The sequence below is a fragment of the Apteryx rowi genome, unplaced genomic scaffold, assembly GCF_003343035.1.
Source record: "Apteryx rowi isolate R43461 unplaced genomic scaffold, aptRow1 scaffold_2, whole genome shotgun sequence".
Classification (NCBI taxonomy): domain Eukaryota; kingdom Metazoa; phylum Chordata; class Aves; order Apterygiformes; family Apterygidae; genus Apteryx; species Apteryx rowi.
The window spans coordinates 4544706-4560418 of NW_020448307.1; the positions used below are offsets into that span (position 1 = coordinate 4544706).

Below are 15713 nucleotides of genomic sequence, written 5' to 3' on the forward strand. Positions count from 1 at the left end.
ACACGGCTCGAGCCTCGGGCGGTTTCCCTCAGTCTGGTCAACAGAGTCCTGCAGCATTAGCAACTTGCTTTGTGAAAGGTCCTGCTTTGCATCCAGGGGAGCGCGAGCTTGCCGAGCGTCACTTTGTTTTCTGAGGAACTCTGACAACGCTGAACATTATTGTCTCTTTGCTTTCATGGAACCACGATTTACACAAACACAAGAGACAAAACCCACATCTAAAAAAAAAAAAAAAATTGCTTTCGTAGAAGATTTTTTTTGACCATTGTTTCCTGTTGGGGAGTGATATTACAATGTTCAAATTAATCACTTCTGAGGAGCATTTGTGAATTTCCACAGTACTACAGAAAAGTCACTGCAGTAGGTGACTCAATTCCACGTTCGATTTTTCTAAAACGCTGTCCAAGCTAGTGGGAAAAAATAGTGGGCACCTGGTATCAGTTTTATAATTGGGTTTTTCCATATGAGAATGGGAATTTTGTGCAGACTCGATTAAAAGGAGTGTCCTCCTATTCTTCTGTCACCCATCAGACCGAGATGCACGCGAATGCCAGCATGCTGTCATACGTGTTCTTCTCTTGTTTGCTGCTCTCTGTGCAAGCACACGATTGCCAAGTCAGGGAAATTATGCTCTTCACAAATCGTCTGCTTGTAAGTGGCTCTTTAGCACCTTAATTCGGTAAAAATGCATATTTGTAAATTATGTGATAATAAATACTGATTTCTCCCTTGTTATTGAGCAGGCTGAAAAGCTGCAGGATAAAACTTCTGTAAATTGCTCATGTAGGGAGCCTACTGCCAACGTAAGTAAAACAGCTTTGAGAGCATCACGAAACTAAATAACAATTTAGCTGTGTATTAAATGTTTGCAGTGCTGATTTTTAATGCTCGCTCTTTTCATTTTCAGTCATGTTTATGTCTTCCTATTCCTGAGGTAAGTAAATATTCTGTTTTTCTAAGTTACTGTAAGCGTTAAAGAAGTTAAGTATTACCTACTTCTGCTGAAGCTTGTTCATTTTGCTCCTCACATAAGTTTTGCTTTCGTTTATGAGGAAGATTTTTAATACGTGAGCAACAACTGAAAACAGAGCTTGATATTTTTCCCTCCTGAGGGGCAAAAGCAGAAGTCCTTCCATTAGCAGTGGAATTAGCCAAGCCCCGAGTTAGGCACAAGCTCTCTGTGGGCTTGATTTACACATCTGCAGCTCCAGGGGCACGCTTTGAGAAGCTCACCGAGACCTTGCTGTACGGTTGGGTGCCTAAAAACCTTTGCAAACCTGGGCCGGGGACGCCGGGCCCCCGATGCTCAGCTCTGCGCGCCCCCAAGCGCCGCTGCGTTTCTGTGCATCTCCTCAAAGAGGGGGCGAAAGCAGCGTTCACAGAAACGCCGCTGCCAACAGCGTACACTATGGCATGAAGTTTTGCATGAGCTGTGACAGATGTTCCTTCCTGCAGACGCGATGCCCTGGCGCTTCACACACTGCCCACAATTCTTGAGTCGGTTTTCTAGATATAGTGCAGAATGCGTTACGTTTCTGTTGTGGTGTGTCGTCTTGGCAAGGAACGTGTGCTTCTTTCCCCGGTACATAAGTATGAAATGCATCCGAGCCGCTTGGCAGTTTTCTCTGACACCGTCTCTGCTTGACAGCCTGGCCATGAGTTGTCATGCTTTGTGGAAGGAACTGAACGCTTGATGAACGCCAGCGTGACTTCAGAGGCAACAACCCTTCAGCTACTTAATCGATCCTTCCAGACTCAGCTGGAGAGAAAGTTCTGTGGAGTAAGGGATTTCTTACTTTTCTATAGAAATTTATCTTCTACAAGACAGAGGAGTTTTTTTTATAGCTTAAATACCTGTAGTTGTTTGAGTAAATTCAAATGTGTTTTAATACCTCTTATATGCAGAAGCCAGATAGGATATTGGAACATACACGGGGAAATGGAAAACTATTGAACCCGGCAGAGGAAACGGGGAGATGGCTTTTCCCACACTGTGCCGTCTGCTGTCTCCAAGCCCCCCCTAGCACAAGGCTTTTTCAGAGCCCAGGTGCTTAAACACAGCACGCTGCGACAGGAGCTTCATTTAAATTGCTTTGCTATTTTCCTCTTTCAGAATGTGTTGCTACACTAAATAATGCCGATATAAAGCCACAGAGGAGGCGTGCAGCAGCAGCAGCAGCAGGGCTCAGCACAGGCTGTAGTCAGGTTTTGTGGAGCATCTGGACCCATGTGAGCTCCAGGTTCCTCAAGGATGCTCAGGCACGAAGCACCACTGCAGCCTGTAGCATCCTCAACCTAGTGATCATGCTCAGAAGGGAAAGACTTCTGTAACCCCAGTTGCCTCTTCTGAGGCAGTGAATCATCTTTTATTTACACACGGTGCAAAACTGTTGTGTGGGTCAGTGAGGCAGCCTAGTTTAAGTGAAGTGCGCTATGACTACATTGCATCCAGTTTCACAGCGTGCATATCCGCCAGGTCAACACGAACAGCCCCTCTCACGCTCGCCGCTCGAGGAAGAGCTCTTTAGGATCCTGTCTGAAATCCTTGATTAGCTCCAAGCAATGTATATTTTAAGTCTTTCTTCTAAGCCCTATGTGCTATGCTTTATTTCTTATAAAAGGTTTAGTAACCCAAGCTTGCTCCTTTCTTCCGTCACAGCAACTGTCACGCAGTGATCAGTGCCAGTCCAAAACCAAGGGAAACATGAAGGAATTCCTGACTCAGATCCGGAAAAGCTATCAAGAAATCAACAAAAGTAAAGCTTGAAAAACTAAAAGCTTTACCAACCCAAAACTCCGACATGGGAAGGGGAAAATTATTTATTGTATTTATTGTCCATATGAAATATAAGAGGTAGAAATAACAATTGCTAAAAATCAATAAAACTAATTTACATGAAGATCAACAGTATTCAAGAGTTTATTTTATATGCTTTATATTATATACATTCCTATTTCATAGTTGTACAAAATAATCAAAACCTGATCAAAGCCAAAGCTTGATTTTTCAGAGTAGAATCATTTAGGTTGAAAGGGACTTCTGGAGATCTAGATCATATTTAATAATGATGAAACAAGACTGAGATTATGGGAAATGCATTTTATATAACTATATAAAGGCAATTAAACTTGTGTAATCCATATCAGACAAAAGCATATCTTTATTTGTCACCTGGCTGAGATAAAGTAAGAAGATAAATATTAAAATACAAAAGACTATTTCCATGCTAATCCCTACATAGATGAAACCCAGAAATAAAGTAACTGTTTTATCTTTCTCATATTTTCGTATCTTCCTACGTTTTCTACTCCAAGTTCAGATCAGTTTCCCCTATCTACCTACTTTGGATTCTAGTCCGAACAAAAAATCATCAGCATTTCTCAGGAGGACTCAGCTCACAAATCAGCAAAATACTCAGGCATGCTACTGACCTTAAGCAGGCAAAAAAGGTCTCATTAACATCCACAGATCTTATTGAATCTGGTGCTCAGTACAGTGTCTGATTTTAGACAGATTTCCAAATATCTCTTGAGCAAATAATGATATTAGTCTTGTCAAGTGCAAAGTCCAAGTGATTTTAGTGTTTCCATGATGCTTTTGTTTTCATATCTTTGTGCATGCAGTTCACCAGCAGTGTGTCTGGTCACAAGGTGTAGCAAGTGTAAAATCTGAAGAACGATGATTCATTTTTATAAATGAGAAAAAGAGCTCCAAGATCCTAAGACTGCAGATGGCTGTTCTACAACATGTTTACAGCAAGCTTCAAGAGAAAAGAAAATTCTGTATCTAATACTTTGACTCCCAAAAGAACTTCATTAAAATTAAGAAAAAGATACAGTAATTGTGAAAAGCGACGTAATGAGTTTAGTTCTAACCATCATGACTGGCACCAGATAAATGTAGTCGCCTTCCAGTTAAATCACTTCTGCAACACAGCAATACGAAACTCTTGCACAGAATGCTAGAGACCAAACACACTTACTAAGCTGCAGAAGATACGGCTGCAAAATATCTGTTCATCTGATGTCTCAGTTTGCAATATGTGTGAGAGAAATGATCATCATGCGCTTAAAGCATTCAGTGCAGAACTGCACAACCTGAAATAAGTGCCTCCCCTGCCCTCTGCCGTTGTGCACATGCCCCTCACCCCTGTGAGCCTGGGCTTTCTAGCAGCCTGGTTACAAATCTCATGGCAAATCTGGGTCACGTTCAGGATTTGTGGCCATTTCTCCCAGAATTATGACCTGTGGTCCGGTAGTCGCTGCATCTGCTTTTCAAATAAGGAGGAGGAAAGTCTAGAAATCCCTGTGCAGCAGGACAGCTACACGCAAATGTCAGCCAGCTCAAGTGCAGCCCTTTTCCTTGGGTGGAATCCCCCTGTCCTGGGCGCCCCAAGCCTTCGCTGCCGCTCCGGGGCTGCGAAGGGGCTTTGGAGAAGAGGTGCCGTAACGCATTCCCCTGTGCTGCTCCCCAGCCTCACCCACACCAACCCACACCAAGACTGCTGCAAGTTAAGGAAAGGGCTGACACCGGGGGTTCACTTGTACCTGCGCGCTCCCCCGAAGCCCAGCAATCTAGACCCCAGGAAATACCACAATCCTTCCCCCCCCCTGTAGTTTTGCCCTCTGCCTTCCCGCAGCCATAGTCATACCTGCTCAGTGGGACTCAAATACTCCACAAGCCCCTTGGCAGCCCGATGGGAAAGGCTGGATTTCTCCGGGTGGGGCTGAACTCCCTCCTCCGTGGTTCTCGGGCCAGCTCTCGAGCAGATGTGGGACCCTTCTAATGCCCAGGGGCACTTTCGCTCTCGAGCTTGGCTCAGGCTAGTATTGTGAAACTACCAGAAGAAAACAAAAGGAAACAGTAATCCATTGAGATAATTACTGTAAGAAGTAGCATTTTCTGTTATCTCAGTTATCTCTCTCTAGCACAATGTGTCATGCTGTGTCTGAAGGGGAGGAAGTGGCATGGGGTGGGGGGACAGAGGCGGTGAAGAAGGCCAGATATCTGTTAAACAAGATGACTTGCATACACATGTATTATATTGTGGAATAGATTTACAATGGGGAATCGACAATCAGTCATGATTTCAGGAAAAGCCCTTCCTCCAACCATGCACCTCGCCAGGTGTCCGTGGCAAGGCGCAGGCTTGTTTCCAAATATGCACAGTTCAACGTTCGCCTTAGTTCTACTGCTCACCTCAGGAAAAGGGGTTTCTGAACACAGAAACCCTGGACAGCTGAGGGTGTAGGGCCAGGGGTGGCGACTTTCTGCAGAACTGGAAAGAAATACCTTTACCTCTGTAAAACACAGGGGTAAACAGTACCTGCTTTCTTCTGGAACGTGTCTCACAAGATTTTTGGCCAATTCCATGCTACACATCACCACAATGATATGATTTTTTTTTTTTTCACATTAGAATTATATAATGCTAAATTGTATGCTATGAGTGAACCAAAGGCACTTGAAAAGCTACTTTAGTCTTCAGCAAGGAACAGTTTCCCCAATCCTGTTACACCAGCCAGAGCACAACCCTTTCTTTGAAAGGTTTCGTTGGTGACTGCTGTCAGCTGGAAACCTGTTCACAAGATCTGTTGTTCCATGGCAGTGTTTCCCAACCTAGGTCAGGCATCCAGTTAGGAGCACAGCTATTCTAAAACTCCTAGTGTTGTCTTCAGAAACCTAACTGGGCAGGACAGTTTTATATGCCTGGATCTCTGCTATGACACCCATCAAGGCAGAGGCATGGTTGCAGAACCAAAGTTGTGCTCCAGCCTTGGCTCTACGCAGCTCCATGACCCGCTGCAGGACAAGCCCGAGCCCTAAGCAGTGTCAAGGATCTAATATGCAAAACTCCCAGAGACCGATAGGAGATCACTGGTTTAAAAGGCATTTTTGGACAGGCTATGACTGCCCTAGTGCATCTGGTATAGTCTTTTTTTTTTTTTCTGAGCCTCTTGCACCCATGAAAGAACAAGTCTGGTACATGCTGTGCTATGGGAAGGAGAGGCACTGGGCTGCCATTCAAGTGCTTCTCTGCCATAAATCATACTCAATATTTAAAAGCAGATTTACATATCTGTATAAGAAAGCTGATCTTATCTGACTAATTCTCACAACACCCTCCCAAGGTGCGCGGACAAGCTTCACTTTTAGTTTTACAGAAAAGTAAGGCAAGAAGAGTTTGGTGAGAGGGAGAACTCATTTCTCCCTAACAGCCTGCATTCGACACTTGTCTGAAGACTGTAAGATTTGCTTGCAGATCTCAACACGCACCAGCGTTTAACTCAGCTGGACGTAAATGACAGCACCCATGATATCAGGTGGTGCTACTGGGAAAACGAAAGCCAAAGTAACAGCCCTCTACCTCCTGCCTCCTGCCAGGTGAGCCCATCTTTTCTCTTCATCTCCCACTTCTGATCCAGTCAAATAAAAAAATCTCCAAAAGTCAGAACTGAAAATTTCCACTACTTTTATGGGCTTTTTCTCATGGAGGCAACCACAACGATGATCTAGGAATTACAGCAAGGCTATTTTTTTCATGGAAGCGTACTCTGCAGTGTAAGTTATACACCAAGCACCAGTTCATACAATAATCTTTTGTCATCTTACCAGAGCTACTGCCAATGTTCATACTACTGTTATAAGGTACTGCTATAAGGATAACTGTTGTCTTCTTCCTGTTGGGCCACAGACTGGAATACAGGTCATCATCAGGACAGCTCAGCACCCAGAGCAGTGAAAGGGCTGGAAAGAGAAGGCAAATTGCTTGACTTGCAAGCTATTTCTCTAACCACAAAACAGCATTTGTATTGCCATAAGGACCTTTTTCTCCGGTTCATAGGCTGGCTGTAAAAATCAAAGATGCTTACAAATGATCAATGTATCTGCATTGTTTCTGCTATCTTAAATCTGGTATTGTAGTAACACATGAAATAATGCTAAGCTTATATCAGGCTGTAATCTAAAAAAAAGTGACAGTAAGTAAGAAACTACGTTAAAAACATTTTTTTCCATGTAAAATATTGGTGAGAGTTCTTTTTACTCATGTCAGAAACAGCATCAGCAAGAGGTTTCACAAGAAAAAAGGTATCACAGATTTGTTTATTGTGTTCATATTTGTTAGTTTTTAATTTGATAGCTTTCATACCAAATAAATAGTTTCCAGGAGTAATAGGTCAACAAAAAGCCCAGGAGTGAGGGGAGTTTCCCCTGCCACCCCACAAAATTGGAATTGTAAAAAAGTAACAGGGAAATCGTGACTTAAGAGATGCAGATAATGATCAGTCTACTTCTGACTTTGCAAGCAGCCTGTGGGAGAGAAGAGAGATGTTCTGTCTGACTTCAGGCAGGATATAAATCAGCCACTTAGTTTTAAGAATGTTCCATGGTGGCAGAAAAAGTTTCTAACTCTGTGATTTTTCTGTGCTCCCATACCTTTGACTTCATATTATTAAGGAAAATGCAATAAAAAAGGAAAGCATGAAGACTTAAATATTCCTGGAAACCACAGGGTATTTTTGGCAACATAGTGCAACTAGAAAAAAAATGGTATGGTGTTCACAGGGAAGGAAAAGTGCAAAAGCACATTTAATTTTTATTGCCTATTTAGAGGCAAGCACCCTAAAGTATTAGGTCCTTTGATACATCTCACAACGTTTTAAGAAAGCAGGCATTTAGGACCTAAACATTCCTTTTACCTGAGGTCACCTGAGGCAGCAGAAGGCTGTGGGACTGTTTTGGGGAACAGGGAAATGATATTTAGGCATTTTAAAGCATGGTCTCCCTGCTTCTTGCAGAGTTTGTGATATTGGTGTGCCAAGAGGGACAAGATGGGCAGGCAGAGAAGGATAATTTTCTGCAGCTTTCACAATAATCCTTTACTAATCTACATGCAATTAAGATAGATATTTATATACACACACACACACACACACACACACACATATACATATACATAGTACAGATTCTGCATATTTCAATATAATGCACCCATTTATATGGTTATTGAGGAACAAAGATGAGGAAAAAAAAGCAAGAATCTAGCAGACTTCTTGGGTTAAGTGGGGGCCGCAGCTGAAGACAGCGTTGCTGTTTGTAGCTGTTCTTGCCACCTTGTACCAACTTAGCTTTGGGTCAGCCCTTAGGACAAACTAGGACACCAGAAGATCTTGACAACCGGTGAAAATTTTGCTACCTGCTAATTGTCTCCAGGAGGTGGTCCAACAGGTGGGAAACACTTGGGCTTTGGAACAACCTGGCAAAGCAAAACAGAGTTTCCCAGGCAGTAAACTGAGAAATCCCCTTGCTTGAGGGGAAACTACCAGTGATGTGGAGCAGTGTGGGTGAAGCAGGGGCAAAAGGCATTCTGTGATAACAGTGCCCTATCACATATTCCTTCCCAAGAAGGACCATTCAGTCCTGTACAGATGGTTCTAGAAAAATAATTTTGTTACACTTATTACAAAAAGGCACACAGCACTAGTAAAGGCCATCTAAAAGTGTATCAAGGCACAAATCAAGTAAAGAATGAGCAACAGCACACAGAAATATTATATCAGTTAAAAGATACAGCCTTAAGAGGGTCTTCACCTCTGATACCGTGTTTGTTCTGACATCCACGTTGCCGTATCGTGTGATAAGTCCTAACAGCATGAGACGTGTTCATGACTGTACACCTGGCTTGAGCTCTAACGTTATTATTTGTTGTTTTCTTGGATTAATCCCAGACTTTTAAGATCTTGAAAATTCGATTGTGCAAACATATTTATCCCATCAAGTTAAACAAACAGAACAATGGTATGCAGGTGTGGTGCAATGAAATTAATAATTGGATTGTTTAATAAATCAGATGTTCAGATTATAGATAACGATTAGCTATATGCAACCTTCTCTTACAAGATTCAGGACCAGCAGCCTGACAGATATCCATGTGATTGGTGGTTCAGTATGCAAACTCAAGTTAGGAGTGCTGCCTTCTCCTGTCACAATGGTTTTACAATCAACTTAGCAGAATCCACTGTGTGCTTCTTGGAATTGGTATATGTCTCCAAACATCTACTCCCATTTTCCAAGCAAAATCCATACCAGAGTTCTTCTAGGAATCAGCCCTGTGAAGCAAGATACCTTCTCTTTCCTCAAGGGCCCCAAATTCATTGCAACATATCAGCAATTTGTTGCCAACTGCTAATGCATCCGTACAGTGCCATCAACCATAGGTTGGGGATGTTCTTCATGATGCAACCCAGCTATCTTTGAAGTGTAGCAGTTGTACAGAAAGAAGAAACCCTTAAGGGAACTCAGAAACTCACAAGGTCAGCGGACAAAAAGGAGAGAGTGAAAACCGGACTCGATACATCTGAAAGACAAACCTACCAGGACTGCATGCTACAACTATTACCCTATCACCCAACACATACTGGCACAGCACAGTGGTTTCTTACAGGTTCACAGATACAGGGTGATCTAAAGGGCCACTAGAAGCTGCACTTGAGAAACAGAGCTTAATGAAGCTGTCTGAGGAACCTAACTCACCCCAGGGGCGAGCCAAGGTAGCTCACCTTCACACAGGAAGATTGCTATTGACTCCTGGGGAACCAGCCACCTTGAACTGCTACAACCTAAATAATAAGCCCCAGATCCAAATCCAGCTGAGTTGCCAGGGGTTATCTTGCAAGTTGTCCATGGGCTGTCTTCACTAGCTATGGGCCAGAAACAGTAGCCAGGTTTTCGAGACAAGTTCCCACACTGTGCTGAATTTATTAATGACATATATTACATGTGTTCCTGAAGGAACCTGCACATACACTAGCAGGCTTTCTGCAGGATTGATAAATTGGACCAGTTTGGGAAAGAGGACACCAGGGCAACATGTGTGACACCAGGTTCTGCACACAATGGGAATTTTCATGTTAGAAAGCTCTATTTATAGGTTTATCTATTTTAGAACAAGGACGCCTGAGCAGATTGGATAAAATCCATGTTGCTGTCACTGACATTTAGCAGAAATTAGAAATTAATTTATATTTGAGTCTTCTCCTTTAATGAACACAGTTAACAACAATCAAAGAAAATACATGCATATTCATTCCTATGAATTCTGGGACAGATTCCAACTGGAATCAAGTTTTGGCTGGAAAAGGATTCTCTGCAAAGGTGAAAGGCAATCCTAGCCTCAAACCAGAAAGTTAAACCTCAGGGCCGCTCAAAACTAATGGTTAGAGTATCCCCTGCTGGTCGGGGATTGCTGGGAGCTAATATGTTCTGCTCAGTCTGTGCCCTGCTCCTGTAAGCTAATATTAGCTTTGAGATTTACAGAATTGCAGTGTGGGAACTGGGACAAGCTGCAAGTGTGCAAACCCATGAGTGCGAGGGCAATATCTGTGCCTACCCTCTAGATTATTGTTCCTTATTTCTATGAATGACTTTCCTTCTCTGGTAAATAGAAGATGTGTATTTAATTGTAGGTATATTTATATATACACACACATATCTTTCTCACACACACATGCATATCCCAACATAATCTCTTTACCAGGCTGTGTAGACCTCTGGTTTAAAAACCTAAATCATAGCGACAGATACGCGAGTTCCCTCTTGTGTCCAAGTGATGCTATAGCAACTCCTTGAAGTAGTGCCAAAAAAATGAAAATACATGTTGAAAAAAATCACACCTTTGACGAGCAAAGAAACTATTCAAATTGCAGAGAATAAGTCAGTTATACATTTTGTGTTCACTAGACAACTCTCTAACTATTTTTAAACTTTTATAGCAACTGTGCACAGTACAGAAAATGAATTCACAGGACTGTGTCTCTGGAAAAGACTGTCACAATAATGAATCAAAAAGGAAGCTAAGACTACTAAAGCAAAAATATTGTTGCAAGAATCCTAAGCCCCAAAGTCAATGGAGGGTGGAGGAAACTGGTGAAATGCCCTTTACAAGCTTTATCTTTATTATAGACTATTATGTGCTCAACTCAAATATATTTATCAGAATGTACGTGGAAATAGCCATTTCTGTGGGGTTCATTACTCAAGGTAATCTCACTATGGCATTTATCTAATAGCTAATGATATCAAAATTCTGAATCAGAGTATTTTTCAAGAATGCAAATCTATATATAAGCACACTTTGCTTTCCCAGAGGAAAACAAAAGCTGAATTGGTTGACGGTTTATTTTTAATGCTGCTTGGATACTGTCCAGTCTGAGGATGTTCAATATGTATTTTACAAATAATTGGTGGACAGAGTTACCTATCAAAAGTGTCAGGGCCCTGAGTGCACTAACAGGCCTTAATGGTCCTGACTGGGGTCACCTGGGGCCTCTCCCACACCCTGCCCATGGGCCCAGGAGCTCATTTAAGCTCAGCCCAGGGCCTTCAGTCCTTTCTCAAGCTGTGCAGGAGGAGTGCTGGTCTCCAGCTCAGCTGTGGCCAAGCCTGGCCATGGATCCTGTTGATCTGGACCCCGACCTGTGGACTGACTTCCCTGCTTGACCTCAGACCTGCCCCAGTGCCGTGAGCTTGCCTGATGATCTGGGCTCCTGGTTGAACCTGGCTACCATCTCTGGGGCTGCTCCAGTTGCCTTGTTTGGGAGTGGTGGGATGGGGCCCTGGCTGGTGAGATCCTGCCCTGCTGGCTGCGGTGCCCCCCTGCCTCCCCTTCCCTTGGGGAGCAGCCAGCCCATGCTAATGAGAGAAAAATTGAGCTATGCTAGTTAGAAGAGATGACCTAAAACTTATTTTAGAGACTAAAATACACTGCTCTGGGAGGATTTTAGTAACTTGCCTATAGCATACTAAAGGGATAGAGAATCTCTGCTATATCTAATTTATTGTCAGATAAACTAAAAACTGCTTTGTGAAAGCCTCTACAAAGAAAGTGCAAATAGCATCTGTACCAGTAGTTTCCTCATACTTCTTCTACATCTTAATGGACAGTGTTAATTTTACCTATTATCAGTTTAGTCTGAAAGACATATGTCTGGGTAGTATATAAAAAAACCCTGTAGCATACCATCTTACACACTCAAACCATCAAATGAGGGGGAAAAAATAGATAGTTGGAATTACTTTTAGTGACTCACTTTATTTTTGGAAGACAATTTTAGAACGTTTTTTAAAAGCTGCATTACAGTCTTTATAAAGATCTGTTCATACAAAACCATGTCTTGCCCCTTTCTCATAAAGGAAGGCATTTTTATACAGATGTGCAAATAAACTATCATTTATATTGTTTTTTTATTGCATATTCAATGTGGATTGTAGAAATTTTTTTGTAAAAGAACTTGGGTGATTTCTATTCTGAAGGCAGGCTGCTGGTCATATGCTTGTGAAGCAGCTGGTGTCTAGTGGAGCAGCTAACAAGCCTCCAGCAAACCCAAAATACTAATCTACTTTCTGGGCATGATTGTTGTTTGCTACTTTAGTCTTCTCAGTGTGTTTTAGATTGCTAGGGCTGCAGTCTTTGATCGCATAGAGTTTGAGTATTCAGGCTTTAAATTAACAATGACAATAAGTAACTGTGTTTGCAATAGTGTTTGTGAAATATATGGGTCTTTGTAAAATTAGCTTTTAAAAGCAGAAGTTAGGATGTAATATTTATCTGGCCTAGCACAAACATTCAGATATACAAATGCTGCTACCTTCAGAAAGCAGACTGATTCTGAATATCATTCAGTATGGCAACGATACTGTCGTCTTGAAACTGTGTCAATGCCTAGCACCACAGGCCTATTCCTTCCAACGTGATCTTTCAAGAATTCAACATAGCAAGTGTGCAACTGTGAGCATCTTTCAGGTTATGAGGATTCATCCGAATCATGGTCAACATGAAAATGAAGCAAGGCTGGTATGAAAATGTAAAAGTCCTGCTATGAAATTTAGTTATGCTGAGGTTGGTATTTTTAAAAAAGTGCTGGTAGAGGTACTTGTTTTTTCTGAAAACTATCGGTATGGTTTATTGTTGTATAGCACAATATACTGCAAGGATACTTAGTTGATCTGACAAGCATCCATGACTTTTTCCCCTTCATTTTTTCTGTGTTCTCACTTCTGGAGTCCTTTTATTAAAACTAGGCAAAGAAACAGCCAGTAATCTGACTGAAGAGAGATTCTCCTCTTAACTTTGCACACAGTTTTTTAGTCTATTTGAAATGCACAATGTACTAACTGATTCTAAACTGATAGACATCTTTCCTCAGTCTGATGAAAATTTCAATTTCCTGAAAGCTTTCTTATACTAATTAACTTGTTGGTTTACTCATATTGCTTGCTTTTCTTGATTACTGTTTTAAAGCCCAATGATAAAATGTGAATATCAGTGTTGATCAAAGTACACAAAAAGAGTACACTATAAAACTAATATGATATGAGTGATATTTGTGTTATAATAAGCATGAGAAGCAAACAGAATATCCCTTTCAGTAAACTTGTTTCCAGGGGACACTACCAGAGTGCAAGTGGGAGAAGAAGGGCTAAGCTTGACTTCTCGTAGTTAGATGAGGTGGGCAGTCTGCAGAAAAGGGCTTTTGCTGAGCTGGGCACGTATCCAGTGATACAGTTTGCCTTCAGCTCTTTGCATCTTGTGTACAAGACGAAGAATCTGGAGATACAACCAGCAACTCTCTGCTGGGCACTGACTTGATACATGGAAGATGAGTAGAAGACAAATGGGTGTGTGCATGTTTGTGTTTATTTTGTCCTATCACTGATAGAATCATAGCTGATTTTTTTTGTTCATATATACCTGTAAGCATTTTATAGAGTGATCATACCCTGCAAAAATGACCTATCTAAAGCACAGGATTCTTGATAATGTTTCCATTTTAGGTTAGGCATATGTCTCTGCAAGATCAAGATCAACAGAGGAAACTTCTATACTGAAACCCTCAAAGATTAGTCTATGTGAATCTCTCTTAAGTAGGAACCTTTTCCTTTACAGCAGCCCAAAGGTTATTGGCAATGCACCAAAGATAAACCCATGACGAGTTGATTTAGATACTAGCTACAAATCCCCATTAATCTTTTACGATCTACCACCTATTGCCCTCTGCAGAGTTACTGCAATACTAAATGTGCTTCTGGTAACAATTAAATGAAAAATTAGTTTGTAAAAATGTACTGGGAACAAAATGGGTAGAAAAAAATTATCCAGAACTTCATCTCCTACTTTCTTGGGAATCTGATTTTGATATGGCCAAGAACTTTACAGTTAAGAGCATTTTTGATAAGTTTTTAGTGATAAATTGACTTTTAAATGCACAGTGGTTTTTGTTATGTCATTCTATTTGAGGAAATTATTGTGTTCTTTAAAGATGTCATAGTCATTTTATGATGAGTAGTCCTTTCAGTTTCTATTTTACTAGCCCTTTAATATGCTTCTTAAGTTTCCCAGATCTGTTTGAAGAAATCTTATTTTAACATCACACAAAGCTGGAAAGCTGGCAAAATGCAACTAAATACTCACATAAAGGAAGACAATCTACCACTTAAATGTTTCACTTAATGTTTAGTATTATCTGTTTATAATATGCTATAAAATTTTGTTATTGGTTAATTATATAGGCAAGAGCCAGGAAATCTGTGGTTGCTAGTGCATTTGGTAGCAGTCAGTAATGAAAATGGATTATTCTAATATAAATACAATCACAAAAATATCAGTGTTAAAACTGTTATGCAGTATGTCTGCATAGATAGAATTTGTGTTTATTATGCTTCTGGGTAGCAAACTAGAGGCGCATTTTTGGCAGCTCCAATTTAGACATATGACCTAAATATAGTTCACTGGTCCCTAGCAGAGTGATTTGAAGAGGTAGGCAGTGAGGATATGCATAGTAAATGGTGAAAGTCAAGCCCTTCAGAAAGGGCACCTTTTGGGCCAATACCTAGCTGAGCAGCAGCAGTAAAACCCACCTGTACTCAATCTCCATTCAAGTTGGGACTGAGCAGGCTAGGATGGCCAGATGCTGGGGGTAGGCAGAAATGTTGTGGCACCCAAAGGGTGGCTATTGCTCTTGTATCAGTTTTGGGGCTACAGGCCAGAAGTACCAAACTCCTTTTCTGCAGTGTCATGAATCTAATTTCCCAGATTCCCATCTGGAATGGGAGAAGCAAGGAAAAAGCCCATGTCCAGGTAAAACAGCACCCTGAAAAGGTTCTTGGGACTCCAGTAGCAGCTTCTGAAGTCCAAGACTGTAGAAACTAAGATATGAAATTACTGGTGCTACTTTAAAGAGTTTGGTTCCTTTTGGGAGTCAAAATCTGCAGGTTTCTTTGAAAGCAAATGGCTCAGTGAGGTGGTGGTGAGCTTTTCAGACTAACTGCAGGAGGTGCTGCCCCTGTACACCCTGTGTGTGACTTCCTGCCAGTCAAACTGATGAACTTGCCTAGAAAGGTGATGCAGACCTCTAGCCTCAGCTGGATGCAGCTGAAACAAGCCCCTCTTGTCTCTCTTGCAAAAACCTGGCTCCCCAGGCCATTTGTGAGGAAATCTCCAACTTCCTTGACTGGAGATGGCCCCTAGACAGGAAACAATTGAAAATTCACGAGGTTTAAAAAGAAAAATTGGTGGGTGATACTGAGCCTGCAGCGAGGGCCCAGAGCCCCCCCTGCGCCTGTAACATGGGAAGAGAGCAGGCGGACGGTGAGGGACAGGATCCCTGCAGGCGCGGCGAGCAGCGCGCTGCCTCTCCCCGCCCATTTTAGCTAC

The 15713-nt window shown here is 41.8% G+C and overlaps 1 protein-coding gene across 1 annotated transcript; it reads left to right on the forward strand.

The window, feature by feature from the left end:
* The first annotated feature begins 235 nt into the window (after nt 1-235).
* Nucleotides 236-2767, forward strand: LOC112964921. Its single transcript, XM_026063536.1, has 5 exons — nt 236-651; nt 744-803; nt 908-934; nt 1649-1780; nt 2660-2767. The coding sequence occupies exons 1-5, from the start codon at nt 538-540 to the stop codon at nt 2765-2767; spliced, it is 441 nt and encodes a 146-aa protein (XP_025919321.1). The 5' UTR covers nt 236-537.
* The last annotated feature ends 12946 nt before the right edge of the window (nt 2768-15713 follow it).

Bases quoted from the DNA above. Each gene is read 5' to 3' on its own strand.
- LOC112964921 (XM_026063536.1), top strand. From the start codon at position 538: ATGCACGCGAATGCCAGCATGCTGTCATACGTGTTCTTCTCTTGTTTG. The intron at 935-1,648 runs GTAAGTAAATAT...TCTGCTTGACAG, and splicing joins TATGTCTTCCTATTCCTGAG to CCTGGCCATGAGTTGTCATG. The intron at 1,781-2,659 runs GTAAGGGATTTC...CTTCCGTCACAG, and splicing joins TGGAGAGAAAGTTCTGTGGA to CAACTGTCACGCAGTGATCA.